The sequence below is a fragment of the Cheilinus undulatus genome, linkage group 4 (genome assembly GCF_018320785.1).
Source record: "Cheilinus undulatus linkage group 4, ASM1832078v1, whole genome shotgun sequence".
In the NCBI taxonomy this organism is placed as follows: Eukaryota; Metazoa; Chordata; class Actinopteri; order Labriformes; family Labridae; genus Cheilinus; species Cheilinus undulatus.
The window spans coordinates 2,007,238-2,021,061 of NC_054868.1; the positions used below are offsets into that span (position 1 = coordinate 2,007,238).

The 13,824-nt window shown below is 41.6% G+C and overlaps 1 protein-coding gene across 2 annotated transcripts in view; it reads right to left on the reverse strand.

Annotated features, from left to right (window-relative positions):
- Positions 1–13,824, reverse strand: part of alg13 (ALG13 UDP-N-acetylglucosaminyltransferase subunit) — a 35,221-nt gene that overhangs the window by 1,689 nt on the left and 19,708 nt on the right. Inside the window, exons 14-24 of one of the 2 annotated variants that reach the window (XM_041786266.1) lie at positions 12,568–12,672; positions 12,328–12,475; positions 10,991–11,162; positions 7,751–7,786; positions 7,619–7,674; positions 7,408–7,476; positions 6,991–7,111; positions 5,031–5,147; positions 4,915–4,955; positions 2,690–2,804; positions 2,254–2,361 (exon numbers count right to left, since the gene is read on the reverse strand). In XM_041786266.1, coding sequence (XP_041642200.1) covers positions 2,254–2,361; positions 2,690–2,804; positions 4,915–4,955; positions 5,031–5,147; positions 6,991–7,111; positions 7,408–7,476; positions 7,619–7,674; positions 7,751–7,786; positions 10,991–11,162; positions 12,328–12,475; positions 12,568–12,672 — 1,088 coding nt within the window. Of the gene's footprint in view, positions 1–2,253; positions 2,362–2,689; positions 2,805–4,914; positions 4,956–5,030; positions 5,148–6,990; positions 7,112–7,407; positions 7,477–7,618; positions 7,675–7,750; positions 7,787–10,990; positions 11,163–12,327; positions 12,476–12,567; positions 12,676–13,824 lie in introns of both variants that reach the window. The other variant, XM_041786265.1, reaches the window with a different exon arrangement.

Sequence of the window (13,824 nt, forward strand, 5' to 3'; positions counted from 1 at the left end):
TATCACATTATCAGTAGGCTTTATTTTATTATATCACCTTAAACATTTTCTTTATTTGTTTTCACCCGCGATCTGATTTTAAAACAGCTGATCAGCGCGAGGAAGTTCTATGACGTCAATCAGAACCAGGGCCGGCGAACCAGCTTTACCATAAATTCACAAACTAAAGGATCTACTATAGCACCTACTATAGCAGAAGCTGACTTTTGCCAAGAGAGGTTGCAGAATAACAGGTGGATATACAGGCCACACGTGATTAGAGTTTCTGTGCTGCTCAGGAGAGAGAGAGAGAGAGAGAGAGAAAGACAAAGGAAGAGAGAGCGCATTCAGCGTGCACCTCATTGATCATAGATGGTGCTGATTTCCAAAAATAGATATCGTGAGGGTTGATTTACTAATGTAATGGCCAGGTAAAGTTTTTGTTTGGTCAACATTGTATCTACATTACCTCGATTATATTTATCAAACAGCTGCTACCACCACGGCCAAATTCCACCCGAATTTGGCTAGTTGGCGGGTGTAAATGTGAGCAAAGCCCCCTAAATGTTAAAATGGTGGTAATATTTCCAGTGTTAAAATAGTAGTAATATTTCCACATACACTGATAAAAACGGCTCTAGGGATGGAAAGGGGGGATGAGTGTTTTAGAAAGGGGATGATTTTGACCATTTTTATTTCAGGGGGGATGCCATCCCCCCTCATCCCCCCTCAACTCAAAACCGTTACGTGACTTAAACTACAACTTAAAATGTTATGTGACTAAAACTACAACTTAAAACATTACTTGACTAAAACTATGACTTAAAACGTTAGCTGACTAAAACTACGACTAAAAACAAGGTAACTAAAACTTTGACTTGAAACATAAGGTGACTAAAACTACAGCTAAAAATGTTAGGTGACTAAAACCATGACTAAAATTGTAATGTGACTAAAACTACAACTAAAAATGTTGGGTGACTAAAACTACAACTAAAAATGTTATGTGACTAAAACCACGACTAAAATTGTTAGGTGACTAAAACTACGACTAAAAACATTAGGTGACCAAAACTACGACTAAAAACGTTACGTGACTTAAACTACAACTTAAAAAAGTTATGTGACTAAAACTATGACTAAAAATGTTACTTGACTAAAACTATGACTTAAAACGTTAGGTGACTAAAACTACAACTAAAAATATTAGGTTACTAAAACTACGACTAAAAACAAGGTAACTAAAACTTTGACTTAAAACATAAGGTGACTAAAACTACAACTAAAATTGTTAGGTGACTAAAACTACGACTTAAAACGTTAGGTGACCAAAACTATGACTAAAAATGTTAGGTGACTAAAACTATGACTTAAAATGTTAGGTGACTACTACTATGACTAAAAATGTTAGGTGACTAAAACTACGACTAAAAACATAAGGTGACTAAAACTAGGACTAAAAAAGTTGGGTGACTAAAACTACGACTAAAAACAATAGGTGACTAAAACTAGGACTAAAAACGTTTGGTGATTTATACTAGGACTTAAAACGTTAGGTGACTAAAACTACAACTAAAAATATTAGGTTCCTAAAACTACGACTAAAAACAAGGTAACTAAAACTTTGACTTAAAACATAAGGTGACTTAAACTATGACTTAAAACGTTAGATGACTATATGATTAAAAACGTTAGGTGACTAAAAACTACGACTAAAAACAATAGGTGACTCAAACTACGACTAAAAACGTTAGGGGACTAAAACTATGACTTAAAATGTTAGGTGACTAAAACTACGACTAAAAACATAAGGTGACTAAAACAACGACTAAAAACTTAAGGTGACCAAAACTACGACTAAAACCGTTACGTGACTTAAACTACAACTTAAAATGTAATGTGACTAAAACTACAACTAAAAACGTTACTTGACTAAAACTATGACTAAAAACATAAGGTGACTTAACCTAAGACTTAAAACATTGGGTGACTAAAACTACGACTAAAAATGTTAGGTGACTTAACCTAAGACTTAAAACATTAGGTGACTAAAACTACGACTAAAAATGTTAGGTGACTAAAACTATTGCTAAAAACATAAGGTGACTAAAACTTTGACTAAAAACAATAGGTGACTAAAACTACGACAGAAAACGTTAGGTGACTAAAACTGCGACTAAAAATGTTAGGTGGCGACTTAAAATGTGATAGGACCAAAACTGTAAACGTTAGCTGTGTGATTCTCATTGTTGATACCATCATGTAGGTACCTACCACTACTGTGTCCATCTGTCTGTCCATCTCCAGGCCTGGAGGATTCTGGGTAGGAGGAGGGGGTCTGATGGGGACCTCGAGTTGTGTCAGGGTATGAGGGGGGGGCAGCTGGGGGGAAGGGAGACAAGGCATAGAGCATTTAGACCAGGTAAGGTTCTGGTGTGAGGGACACCACACGTGGTGACAAATCACTGGTTCTACTCTTTTATAGTGTGTGATCTAGAACGAGAGGATCAACACACTACTAACTAAATCTTGACTCTAAAAACAACACATCTCACACAGTGACTTTATAGTGAACAACCTAACCTGGCTAGCTGTTAGCTATCTGATACATCCATTTTTACGTCTGTCATGCCAACATGTTTGATATTAATGACCTTGAGTCACTCCAGATCGGGCTGTACTGACTGCAGCCAATCAAAGAAGGAGTTACCGTGTGGGGGCGTGTCCTGGCTCGGGTAGGGCATGTAGTGCTGGTACGGGTAGGAGGCGTCAGGTGGAGTTGGGGGGTAGACCTGCTGCTGCTGCCAGCACGTGTGATGATACCACTGGAGAATCAATAGAAAATAATAGAAATTCTGCTTTTTAATGTCAAAATGGAGTCTGAAGGAGGAACTGAGGGAGAGTTATAGGGCTTAGAATTCAACGAAGATGATGTGTGTGATAGAATGTTGGGACTCTGAGTGAGATCAAAGCGAGTGTCTGCTGGAGAACAGCTCAGCATTCTGTAAACAGCATGGTATGTTCTACATAGTGTGTACCACATAGCGTACGCACCAAACTTATAAAAGTGTATACTTCATACTGTGTAATTCATACTTTGATGATCAAGTATACTAGATACTGTAAACCTACTGTGTAGTACACAGCTATGTAGCAAAGACAGCATTTAGAAGCTTACAGTTGCAATCAGAATTATTCACCCTCATTGCAGATACAACTTATTGTGAAAATTTACAGACTTCCTGTTTTTTTTTTCTTTTTTTTTTTGCAATGAACAAATCGAACAAAAGTAATTGAAATAACTAAACACAATGAATGCTTCGAGTGGTTCCCCAAAATTCAACTGAAAATACAACTTCTAATGACTTCTGCAGTCTCAGAATGATTTAACCCCTTCATGGCAGCATCTTCAGTCCTTATAGAGCACCTTTAGCTTCTATGACCTGCTGCAGAGATACATATCCAGACTCCAGCTTATGGCAGCCTTCCTGAGGAATCTTAGCCCATTCCTCATGTGCAAACCTCCAGTTCAGTCATATACTCGGGTCTGCATGCTGCAACTGCCTGCTTCAAATCCCACCAGAGATTTTCTATGAGGTTCAGGTCAGGCGACTGTGATGGCCATTGTAGAATCTTCCAGGACTTCTGCAGCCAAGCCTTGGTGGAATCTGAGGTATGTTGGGATCATAGTCCTGTTGGAAGGTCAAATGATGCCCAAGCTTCAGTTTCCTCATAGATGGCATGATGTTTCCTCTTAAGATTTCCTGATACTTCAGTTAATCCTTCCACACGCTGCAGGTTTCTGGTACCAGAGAATGCAAAGCAGCCCCAGAGCATCACCGAGCCACCGCCATGCGTAACTGTGGGCTCAGTGTTCTTTTTAGCGTCTGCTTCATTCTTCTTCCCCCAGACATACCGCTGATCCATCGGGCCTAAAAGTTCCATTTTTGTTTCATGGCTCCACAGAACAGAACCCCCAAACCTGTGTGGCTTATTTTTATGACTGTGAGCAGACTGGAGCCGACTTTTCCTGGTCTTTTGGGTCAATGGTGGTGTAGGTCTAGGAGTTCTGGCATGGAAACCATCTTACTGTACTCACTGAAACCTCAGTCCCTGTTGACACCAGGTCAGTGGAACCACTGTTCCTGGAACTCTGAACCTGTGAGCTCTGCTTCCAGTGGTGTCTCTAGACCATTCAGGGCCTTTCCCATCTTTCTGTATCTGTTCCTTGTTTGTGAAGGCCTACAATATCTTCTCTGAACTTTCTGGACCATTATTTTGACTTTGCCATATTTCTAACATGCAGTCAAACTCAACAAACCCTCACATTTCAGGGATTTCATGTTCCAGCTCAAACAAACCTGTTGCAGCTAGTGAAGCCCTTGATTAGCTGCATCAGGTGTTCTTGAAGCAACCCGAGCTTTGCATATTTAAGCTGTTTCTGAGACTGGAGAAGAAACCACTTAAAGCATTTGTTGTGTTTAGCTATTTCAACTGCCTTTGTCTGGTTTGTTCATTGCAAACAGCAGGCAGTCTACACATATTTACAATAAAACCTGGTATGAAATGGGGATTGAATAATTTTGATCCATTTTACATTTTACATCCAAAACACTGCACATCTTACAGGTTTAGGCATTCCAGGAGCCTTGTCCAAGGGTCCAAGGCTAGGTATTGATCATGCATTGACTGGGATTCAGACCGCTGATCTCCCATACCAAAGTCAGCGATGTCACCCACTGAGCTATCGTGCCTACAGCCTGTGTTCTAGATACTCTATAAAACATTACTGCCCACTGTGTAGGACTGTAGATTCTGATCAGCTGTTCTGAGTTCAGTGAGTATTTTATATTTAAGTTAATGGTGTGATTAAAACAGAAAGATTGAATCCAGATGAATAACTCCATCATCAGTTCAGGTGTGTGGTTGAGGTACCTGGACGCCAAGGTTGAAATAATACTGAAGAACCCTGCAGTCTGGAAAACACAAACACAGTCAGACAGGAAGCTGCAGCAGGAAGTGACACGTGTTCACACGGGCTGACCCCTGACCTCGGGGTAAATCGCTGCCATTGGGGTCGTAGGAGTAAGGGGGCGGGGCCACAACACTGCAGAGAGGTTCACCGAGCTCATTAACCAACCAGGGAGAGGCTGGTATCGCCATGGCAACTAACAACAGAAAACAGGTCGTTATTATGATGTTTAGTTTATTTGGTAATTTTTAACAGAAAACTGAATTACACTGGTTCAATGACAAACAAGCATGAAGTTAAGGGTTTATAGAACGAAAACAGAACTAAATAAATTATTTAGGCCAGTGGTTTTCAAAGTGTGAGGCGGGCCTCCCCTGGGGGGCGCCACAGAGCTTCAGGGGAGGGGCAGAACCATAAACCTTAAAAAAGTTGATTTGCTTTTCTAACCTCTGCTGTGCATGAAGCAAAATGGTTAGACTTATAGTTACTATAGGGACTATGCTATAGATCAATGTTACTCAACCAAAGAGCCAAATTATTGAAAATACCTTCGCAAGAGCCACAATCTAAGAGGTAAAAAGTTACAAAAACAGCTCGTAGCAAGACATATAGGTTAAAGGTGGCAAAAATGGTCAAAAAGCAGCAAAAAAATGTGTGAAAAGGGGCAAAAATGGGGAGGAAAAGTGGAAAAATGGTCAGAAAGTTGCAGAAATGGGTGACAAAAAGTGAGTGGAAAGTGACTAAAATGGGCAAAAAGCAGTCAAGAGTGGCAAAAATGGGCAAAAAAAGAGGAAACAAGTGGTATGTAATGGCAAAAGGTAGTGTAAATGGGCAAAAAGTGGCAAAAAAAATTGTGAAAAAGGGCAAAAATGGCAAAAAGAAGAGGCAAAAATTGGGAAAAAGGAAACAAATGGTATTTCGTGGCAAAAGGTAGCTTAAATGGACAAAAAGTCACCAAAAATGGTTTAAAATAGGGCAAAAATGTGATAAAAGTAGGGGTGCACTGATCGATCGGCCATCGGTGCCGACTTCCTTAATATTGGGGGATTGGCGATTGGCTGATACTTACATATGTAACTGATCTTTTCCACCGATCTTATCTACCTCTACCTACTAAAATGTGAAAAATGAAAGACTAAAGGAACTGATATAATTTAGTAGTTTGGACAGCAGTGCTCTAAACTTTTCATTTAATTTTGAGAGAACAACCTCGTGCAGTTAAAACAACAAGTTTGTGTTGTTTCACGGGTATTGTTCAATGTTTTTCAATAATATAAGACTGGAAGATTGAAGGTGTATGCTGTCAGTTAATAAAAAATCGGTATTGGCCAAAATCAGGATCGGCGGGTCAGGCTTTTCAAAGATCGGTGATCGGCCAGAAAATTGCAATCAGTGCACCCCTAGATAAAAGTGGCAAAAAAGGGGAAAACGTGGCAAAAGGACGTTGCAAAAATGAACCAAAAAAATGGGAAAAAAGGGATATTTAATGATGAAAGGTAGCTTAAATGGGCAAAACGGTGAAAAGGGGCAAAAATGGGATAAACATGGGAAAAACGGGGAAAAGTGGCAAAAAGAAGTTGTAAAATGGCCAAAAAAATATGAAAACGGGGTATTTTTGATAGCATTATGATTGAATAATAGGGAAAGGCAGATGTTCAAGGACATTTGCAAACCAGAATATCCAAAATATATTAATGTTAAAAATGTTTAAAGATTAGACATAAATGTTTGAAACGTTGAATTTTTTTTTCAATTTCAATCCGTTTTGTGGGTGGGGGTCCACCGAATGAATAATTTCTTCTTAGGGAAGGCTCACTCTCCCACAGTTTAAAAACCCCTGATGTAGACCCTCTGTCTATCCAAAATCTGACATACCTGTGCTCTCAGGTGTTTATACGCAACTTTTATATTTAATAATAATCTTAAATATTTTTAACCCTGCTGTGTTTGACATGCTTTGTTTCTAACGTGTTCCTCAGAGTGACTCCGTAAACCCTAACTTCTGTTTGACATGTGTACTGTGTTTTCCCTGTGTTTACCTGGGCGGGGCTGAGTGTGAGCGGTTGGCTGCAGGTGAGCAGCAGGTAAACGTGATGGAGACGAAGGTGACGAGGAGGACGAGGAGGGAGACGAGCAGATGACACCCAACGGCTTCACCACCTCAGACAGAGGAAATAAAACCGTCATTAAGACTTCAAATATCAACCATGCATCCCAATCTTCTATTGAATCTTCTATTTCCTGTTCAGTATAAACCTCCGCCATGACAGCTGCTGCTCTGCATCACTGTACCGACATCATGAGACCGTTTGGAATTTCCATCTGTCACTATCTGATGGCAGGTCAAGTATAACATTTTTCCACAGGACTGCTTTAGGAGAATCAATCTTCATATTCCAGCCTGAAAACATGCATGTCATCACGGTTACAGCCTCTGTACAGGTCACATGACCTACTTGCTGTGTGTAGCTGAAGTTCATCTCTGGTCTCTGTGGGGAGTCAGTGGCTCCTACTTCCTCCTCACCCTTTCACAATAAGATAAAAAGAAGAGATCATGGATCTTCTTTTAACCCATCATGTAACAGCATCAGAACAAAAACGCTAAAGATACACTGCTGACTGTTCAGAGGTAAGGGGGTGGGGGCTGCCAGGTGAGGGTTGAGTTACCTGATTGGTGGAGGGCTCAGCAGCAGTGTAAACACCTGAAGTCGGATAGCTCTGATCTGAAACAGTCACAACCAGTCAGTGTGTGGAGCAACAATCAGCTGATTTACCACCATCTGTCCGAGTGTTTCTCACCCTGAGACGAGTAGATGAACTCCTCGGAGTACTCCGCTGAAAACGATGCAAACACCTGAGTCAAACATTGCTGGACAAAACACACCGACAATACCAGAGCCTGGTTTATACTTCCAGTCCATCAGAATTCAGGATCAGGTTTTATTGCCAAGTACAGTTTCACATTCAATACAGCTGACATGATGTTGATCAAAAGATGAGAGTCTGTAGACATGCAGTACTTTTATTAATTTTTTTAAAGCTTTATTTGGGTTTTCTGTGCCTTTATTGAAAGAGGAGGACAGTGGATAGAATGGGCAACAGGGATGAGAGAGTGCATGGGCCGCCCGTGTGCATGCAGTTTGCCTTAAAGGGGAGATATTATGCAAAATCACATTTTCAGGCTTTTCTAATACAAATATGTGCTCCCGGCCTGTCTACAATCCCTCCAAGAATCATAAAAATCAATCCCTCAGCCCTTCTCTTTCTCCACCTTTTAGAAAATGTGTGCTGAAACAAGCTGTTCTCAGATTTTCCCTTCATGATGTCATGCGGGGAGTTAGCCCTGCCCCAAAGTTCGGTTGGTCCTCCTTGCTTGGAAGAAAGTTCTGCCCTACTCTCAGCTGCCAGATGAGGAGAGCCACATCCATTAAGCCACATCCATTTCCTGAGAGGGGCGTGGTAAGGGGCGGAGTCAGACAGCTCTGTGATATCTAAAGCCACAGACACAGAAACAGCTCTCTCTGAGCAGGACTGAAACAGAGGTGTTTTTAGTCACGGAAAAATCCAATACTGGAGTGTTTTTCCAGAAACAAACTTCACAGTAGGGCTGTCAAAATTGACGTGTTAATGCGGATTAATCCATCATCATGATTAATTTGATCAAAAATTTTAACGCAATGAACCCATCTACAGTGCAGAAGTACTCAAAAATCCCTAAAATGTCTGTGGCAACGCATTTCAGGCAGTTTGTCCAAGTAGGGTTACCGTTGAGCATGCCGCCGCGCATGTGCAAATGGGCCGTTGATCCGGTGGTGACCAACCAACTCGATATGGAAGACGCTAAAAAGCACGTTGGTTCTCTCCATGGGAAATTTGAGTACAAAAAAACAAAAAAACAAGACGGAACAGTCGACCGACAAAGTATTATGCACATTCTGCAGGAAGGAGTTTTCTTTTCACCGAAGCACTTCCAGCTTAAAATACCACATTAACACGAATTTGTAATTGAATAGCCCTGGCATATATATTCCCTTCTTTCTTGAGTCTGTTTGCTGATGCAAAATGAAACTCGATTAATTTAGATTAAAAATGAATGATATTTAATCATGATTAATCAAAAATAATCCACAGCAACCCTGTGATTAATCTGATTAAAAATTTTAATTGTTTGACAGCACTACTTCACAGGCATGTTTCGGGGACCTCTGAGACAGATGTAAACTTGTCTTAAAAGGGTAAAATACAGTCTGTGACCTATAAACCACTAGTACCATGCAGTATTGTTGTCTGCTGGTTTAGTGAGAGTCTGTATAGGGAGGGCCGGAGTACTGCTCAGGAGGCTGACTGCAGAGGAGAAGAAAATGTTCCTGTGGTGGAAGATTTTGGTTTTTTTTCCATGGTAAACTGTGAAAAATTATAGGCATGTAAGATGTTTGACGGGCTGCGTTTTACAATTTAATGTGCTTTTCCTGAAATGTCTTAATCTTTAGAGCAGGGTTTAAAAGTGTGGGAGCGTGAGCCTCCCCAAGGAGAAAATAATTAACTCCATATAGTTGTAATAATCAAACTATATTTTGACATGTAAAATGTCTCCTCGTTAAACATTTCTATTAACATTGATACATTTTTGATACCCAGGCTGTCAGTTATGTAGTTTCAGTAATGAAATTACTGCCAATACTACAAGGTCATTACGCTCTGATTTAGTGGGAACTGTGAGTTCGCATCTATGCAGCTGATGCAGGATTACAAAACAGCAGATAATCCTCACATTCAGCCTTGTGCTCGCTTTTAATCATTGTTGGGTCCAAAAACCTTCATGTGCAGAGGCTGTCTTAAAGAGGACATATTTTACCCTCTAAAGACAAGATTATATGGGTCTCAGAGGTCCCCAAAACATGCCTGTGAATTTTGTTTCTAAAAAAAGCAAAAAAACAAACAAAAACAAAAAAACCCCAAAAAAACACTCCAGTATTGATTTCTGCATGTCTAAACCCCCCTCTGTTTCAGCCCTGTTCAGAACAAGCTGTTTCTGTGTCTGTGGCTTTAAATGATACTGAGCTGTCTGACTCCGCCCCTAGCCACGCCCCTCTCAGGAAATGAATGTGGCTTAATGGATGTGGCTCTTCTGATCTTCCTCTCAGCTGAAGATCAGGAGAGGAGGGCAGAACTTTCTTCTAAGTGGGGAGGTCCAACCAAACCTGGGGGCGGGGCCAACTCCCCACGTGACATCATGAGGGGATAATCTGAGAATTGCTTGTTGTAGCACACATTTTTTGAAAAACGAAGAAAAAGAAGGTCAAAGGGAATGGATTTTTCTGGTATTTTAAAGGATTGTGGACAGGCCAGGGGCACATATTTTTGTAAGAAAAGCCTGAAAAAGTGATTTTTGCGTAGTATTTCCCCTTTAAATATCTCAGTTACCTTCAGTGACTGAAATTCCTTTTTCTTCCTGTCAAAAATACTCCTGGTTTTGTTCACTAGACTACTGCTTTGCAGTATGACCCTATGACCCTAGCGTTTACACAACCTCATTAGCTCTTTGCATATTTAACACGGTGGCTGTTGAGCATCATCAGGACCAGTGCTGGAAGTCCTAACTTTAACAGCTGACTCTGTAGTTTACTCTCTCTATTAACTTTAAATCTGTCCATTTTGCTCCACACACAGCAGAAGTCGGCAAAGCAAATCACCTTTTTTCTGGTTCATGGTTCCACGCCGCCACTGAAGTCCTTTGCCGCCCCCATAGAGGAGGCCTTACACTTTGAAAACCACTGGTTAGAGTAAAGATTTTCTTTGGCCATAAATGTCCAAATTTGGTAATTTTTGTCACTTTTCAGGTCGTTATTCTATCAGAAAACCCTATGGTTTATATTTATGTATCTTAAATTGAATCAGGTGTGCTGAGCTAATAGATTTAAGATTTTAGCATCCAACACAGAATTCCCTGAATTCTGAAGAGTAGATATGCAACAATGGAGGAGGAAATTCAGTTAGAAATACAAAACTAATAACCCTGACCCCGTTTCTGGTCCTCACCTTGGTCCTCCACCGTGCTCGTCTCCTCCTGCTCTTCCTCAGACGAGCTCACTGGGGTGTTTCCTGGAGGAGGGGCAGGGGGAAGGGGTCCTGAGCCCCTCTGAACCCTGTAGGATGACCCAGAAGGAGGGGGCGGGGCTCCTATAGAGGGGGGAGGGGCCACAGCAGGTCCCTGAAGGAGAGAAGGCTCACGTTCTAACGATAAGAGATCACTTAAAGGCCAGAGAGCACAGATAAACTCTTATGATAGATGATGGTTATGATCACATACACCCAGCTGTGATCGGCTGACGCCCAGCTGATCCAAATTGTCAACTCCCAGCTCCCACAGCCAATCACAGCACCACGCTGATGCAGCAGGCTGCTGCTGGCAAAGTTTCACCTCCTTCATCCCAGCCTCCTCCTTTATAGCAGAAAGCTTCACCTCCTCCACCCCAGCCTCCTCCTTTATAGCAGACAGCTTTACCTCCTCCACCCCAGCCTCCTCCTTTATAGCAGACAGCTTCACCTCCTCCACCCCAGCCTCCTCCTTTATAGACTAAAGCTTCACCTCTTCCACCCCAGCCTCCTCCTTTATAGACTAAAGCTTCACCTCCTCCATCCCAGCCTCCTCCTTTATAGCATAAAGCTTCACCTCCTCCACCCCAGCCTCCTCCTTTATAGACTAAAGCTTCACCTCCTCCATCCCAGCCTCCTCCTTTATAGCATAAAGCTTCACCTCCTCCACCCCAGCCGCCTCCTTTATAGCAGACAGCTTTACCTCCTTCACCCCAGCCGCCTCCTTTATAGCATAAAGCTTCACCTCCTCCACCCCAGCCTCCTCCTTTATAGCATAAAGTTTCACCTCCTCCACCCCAGCCACCTCCTCTATAGCATAACGCTACACCTCCTCCACCCCAGCCGCCTCCTTTATAGACTAAAGCTTCACCTCCTCCACCCCAGCCACCTCCTTTATAGCAGAAAGCCTCACCTCCTCCATCCCCGCCTCCTCCTTTATAGCACAAAGCTTCACCTCCTCCACCCCAGCCTCCTCCTTCATAGCATAAAGCTCTGTGCATCCTCATATGCAGATTCCTGCTACTATGGATTTATTGCTTTTGAACTAATTTTATGTGGCTGCTCTGGTTGGATCTTGAAATAGTCTAATCAGCACAATCAGAGCTTTGAAGAGATGTTTGTATTAAAGCTTAAACACAGCAGTGTGGTGAATAAACATGTTAATAAGGAGGATACCTTGGCGTGAGCCTTTCTTATCGTTGTATCATTAATGTTAACTTCAGTTTATTTTCGAGTCTCTTATCAGACTCTTCATTGTTAACTTTCATTTGTTCTCTCACCGTCAGCTGAGGAAAGACGGCCTCGCCACCATCGTCCAGCTGGTAGTATGCCATGGTGGCGTCCAGATCAGTGGGCTCTTCTGACGCCTCAGTGGGGAATCCAAACTGACACTCTTTATTCAGAGCAGCCAGCTGACGCCGGCTACGACTGAACAAACGATCACATTAGATCAGATCATAACATTAAATTACGTTTTTGCATTTGATTCGTTAGCGTCTTCTGTCTTTTGATTTGTGTACCGGGACCTGAAGGTGTAGTTCTCGTAGTCGTGGTAATACCGTCTGCCAGGGTGGTAATAGGTCAACTGTTGACCAATCAGGTGACGGTTCAGGAAGCGGGCGGAGCTTCTGACCAGAACCAAAGAGACAGGTGGACAGACATGCACACAGGTGTAAAAAAAAAAAAAAAACACAAACATGGAGACAAAAACAAATGTTGAATCAGTTAAAGAAATCAGCCAGTGCAGGAAAACAGGGCTTTAAAATTACAATTCAACCTTTTTAGGAGGTCAGTGATTGAGTTTTATTTTGAAAGGTTCTGCCCTTCACAAACACTGGTTGTGTCTGAAACCCCTCACTCATTCCCTCCTCCCTATCCACTCTATAGTGGGCAGCATATAGTGGACTATATAGTGGACTCAACTGCAAAACACAAAAATGATTCCAGACACTACTCCGGCCGCGGGTAATGATGTCACCGCCGTCCCACAATCTAAATATTCAGCAACAACGACTTGTAGATTTCCATGACAACAGCCGAGAATCAAAATTAACGGGAGAATTTCACTAAAAACTGATACTGAAGCTAACGTATTTTCACATTCACAAATTACTAATAGATTAAAAGTTTTGTGTCTTCAGTGGTAAAATAGTGTGCATTTTTGTGTGTATTATCACTTATTTTTGCATAAAGATGATGCTCTCATGAGTTACTCTGTTCTGAATCCTTAACATTATATTACAGATGAAATACTTTGGTTAAAACCAACAGACAAAACAAAACTTTTAAAAGTTTTTATATGTGTTCCTGAGCTCCTCTCATTTGTCTGTACTGTTTGAGAGCAGCAGCCACAATGCATGATGGTAAATATTGCTGGGCTAGTGAGCATTGGCTGTTCACTACTTCTCACAATGCATTGTGGGATAGAATGAATGCACTATATAGTGACTAACAATGCTCACTCAGAATTCGGACACCACTACGAAATGGCGTATGTAGCGCCACATTATGTAATAACGCCGCATTATGTAATAATGTAATACATTTTTCATCCATCATGTAATAACGCCACATTTTCTAAGCGGTTAGGGTTAGGGCAAGGTAGTAGGGTAGGTGTGTAGTCTAGAGCCCTGAAGGGGGGTTAGGGTTAGGCATAAGTCACTAAGTGGTTAGAGTTAGGGCAAGGTAGTTGGGTAGGGCATACCTTGGAGCCCACACTAAGTCCTACGGTTAGGGTTATTACATAATGTAGCGCTATTACATAATGTGGCTTCACA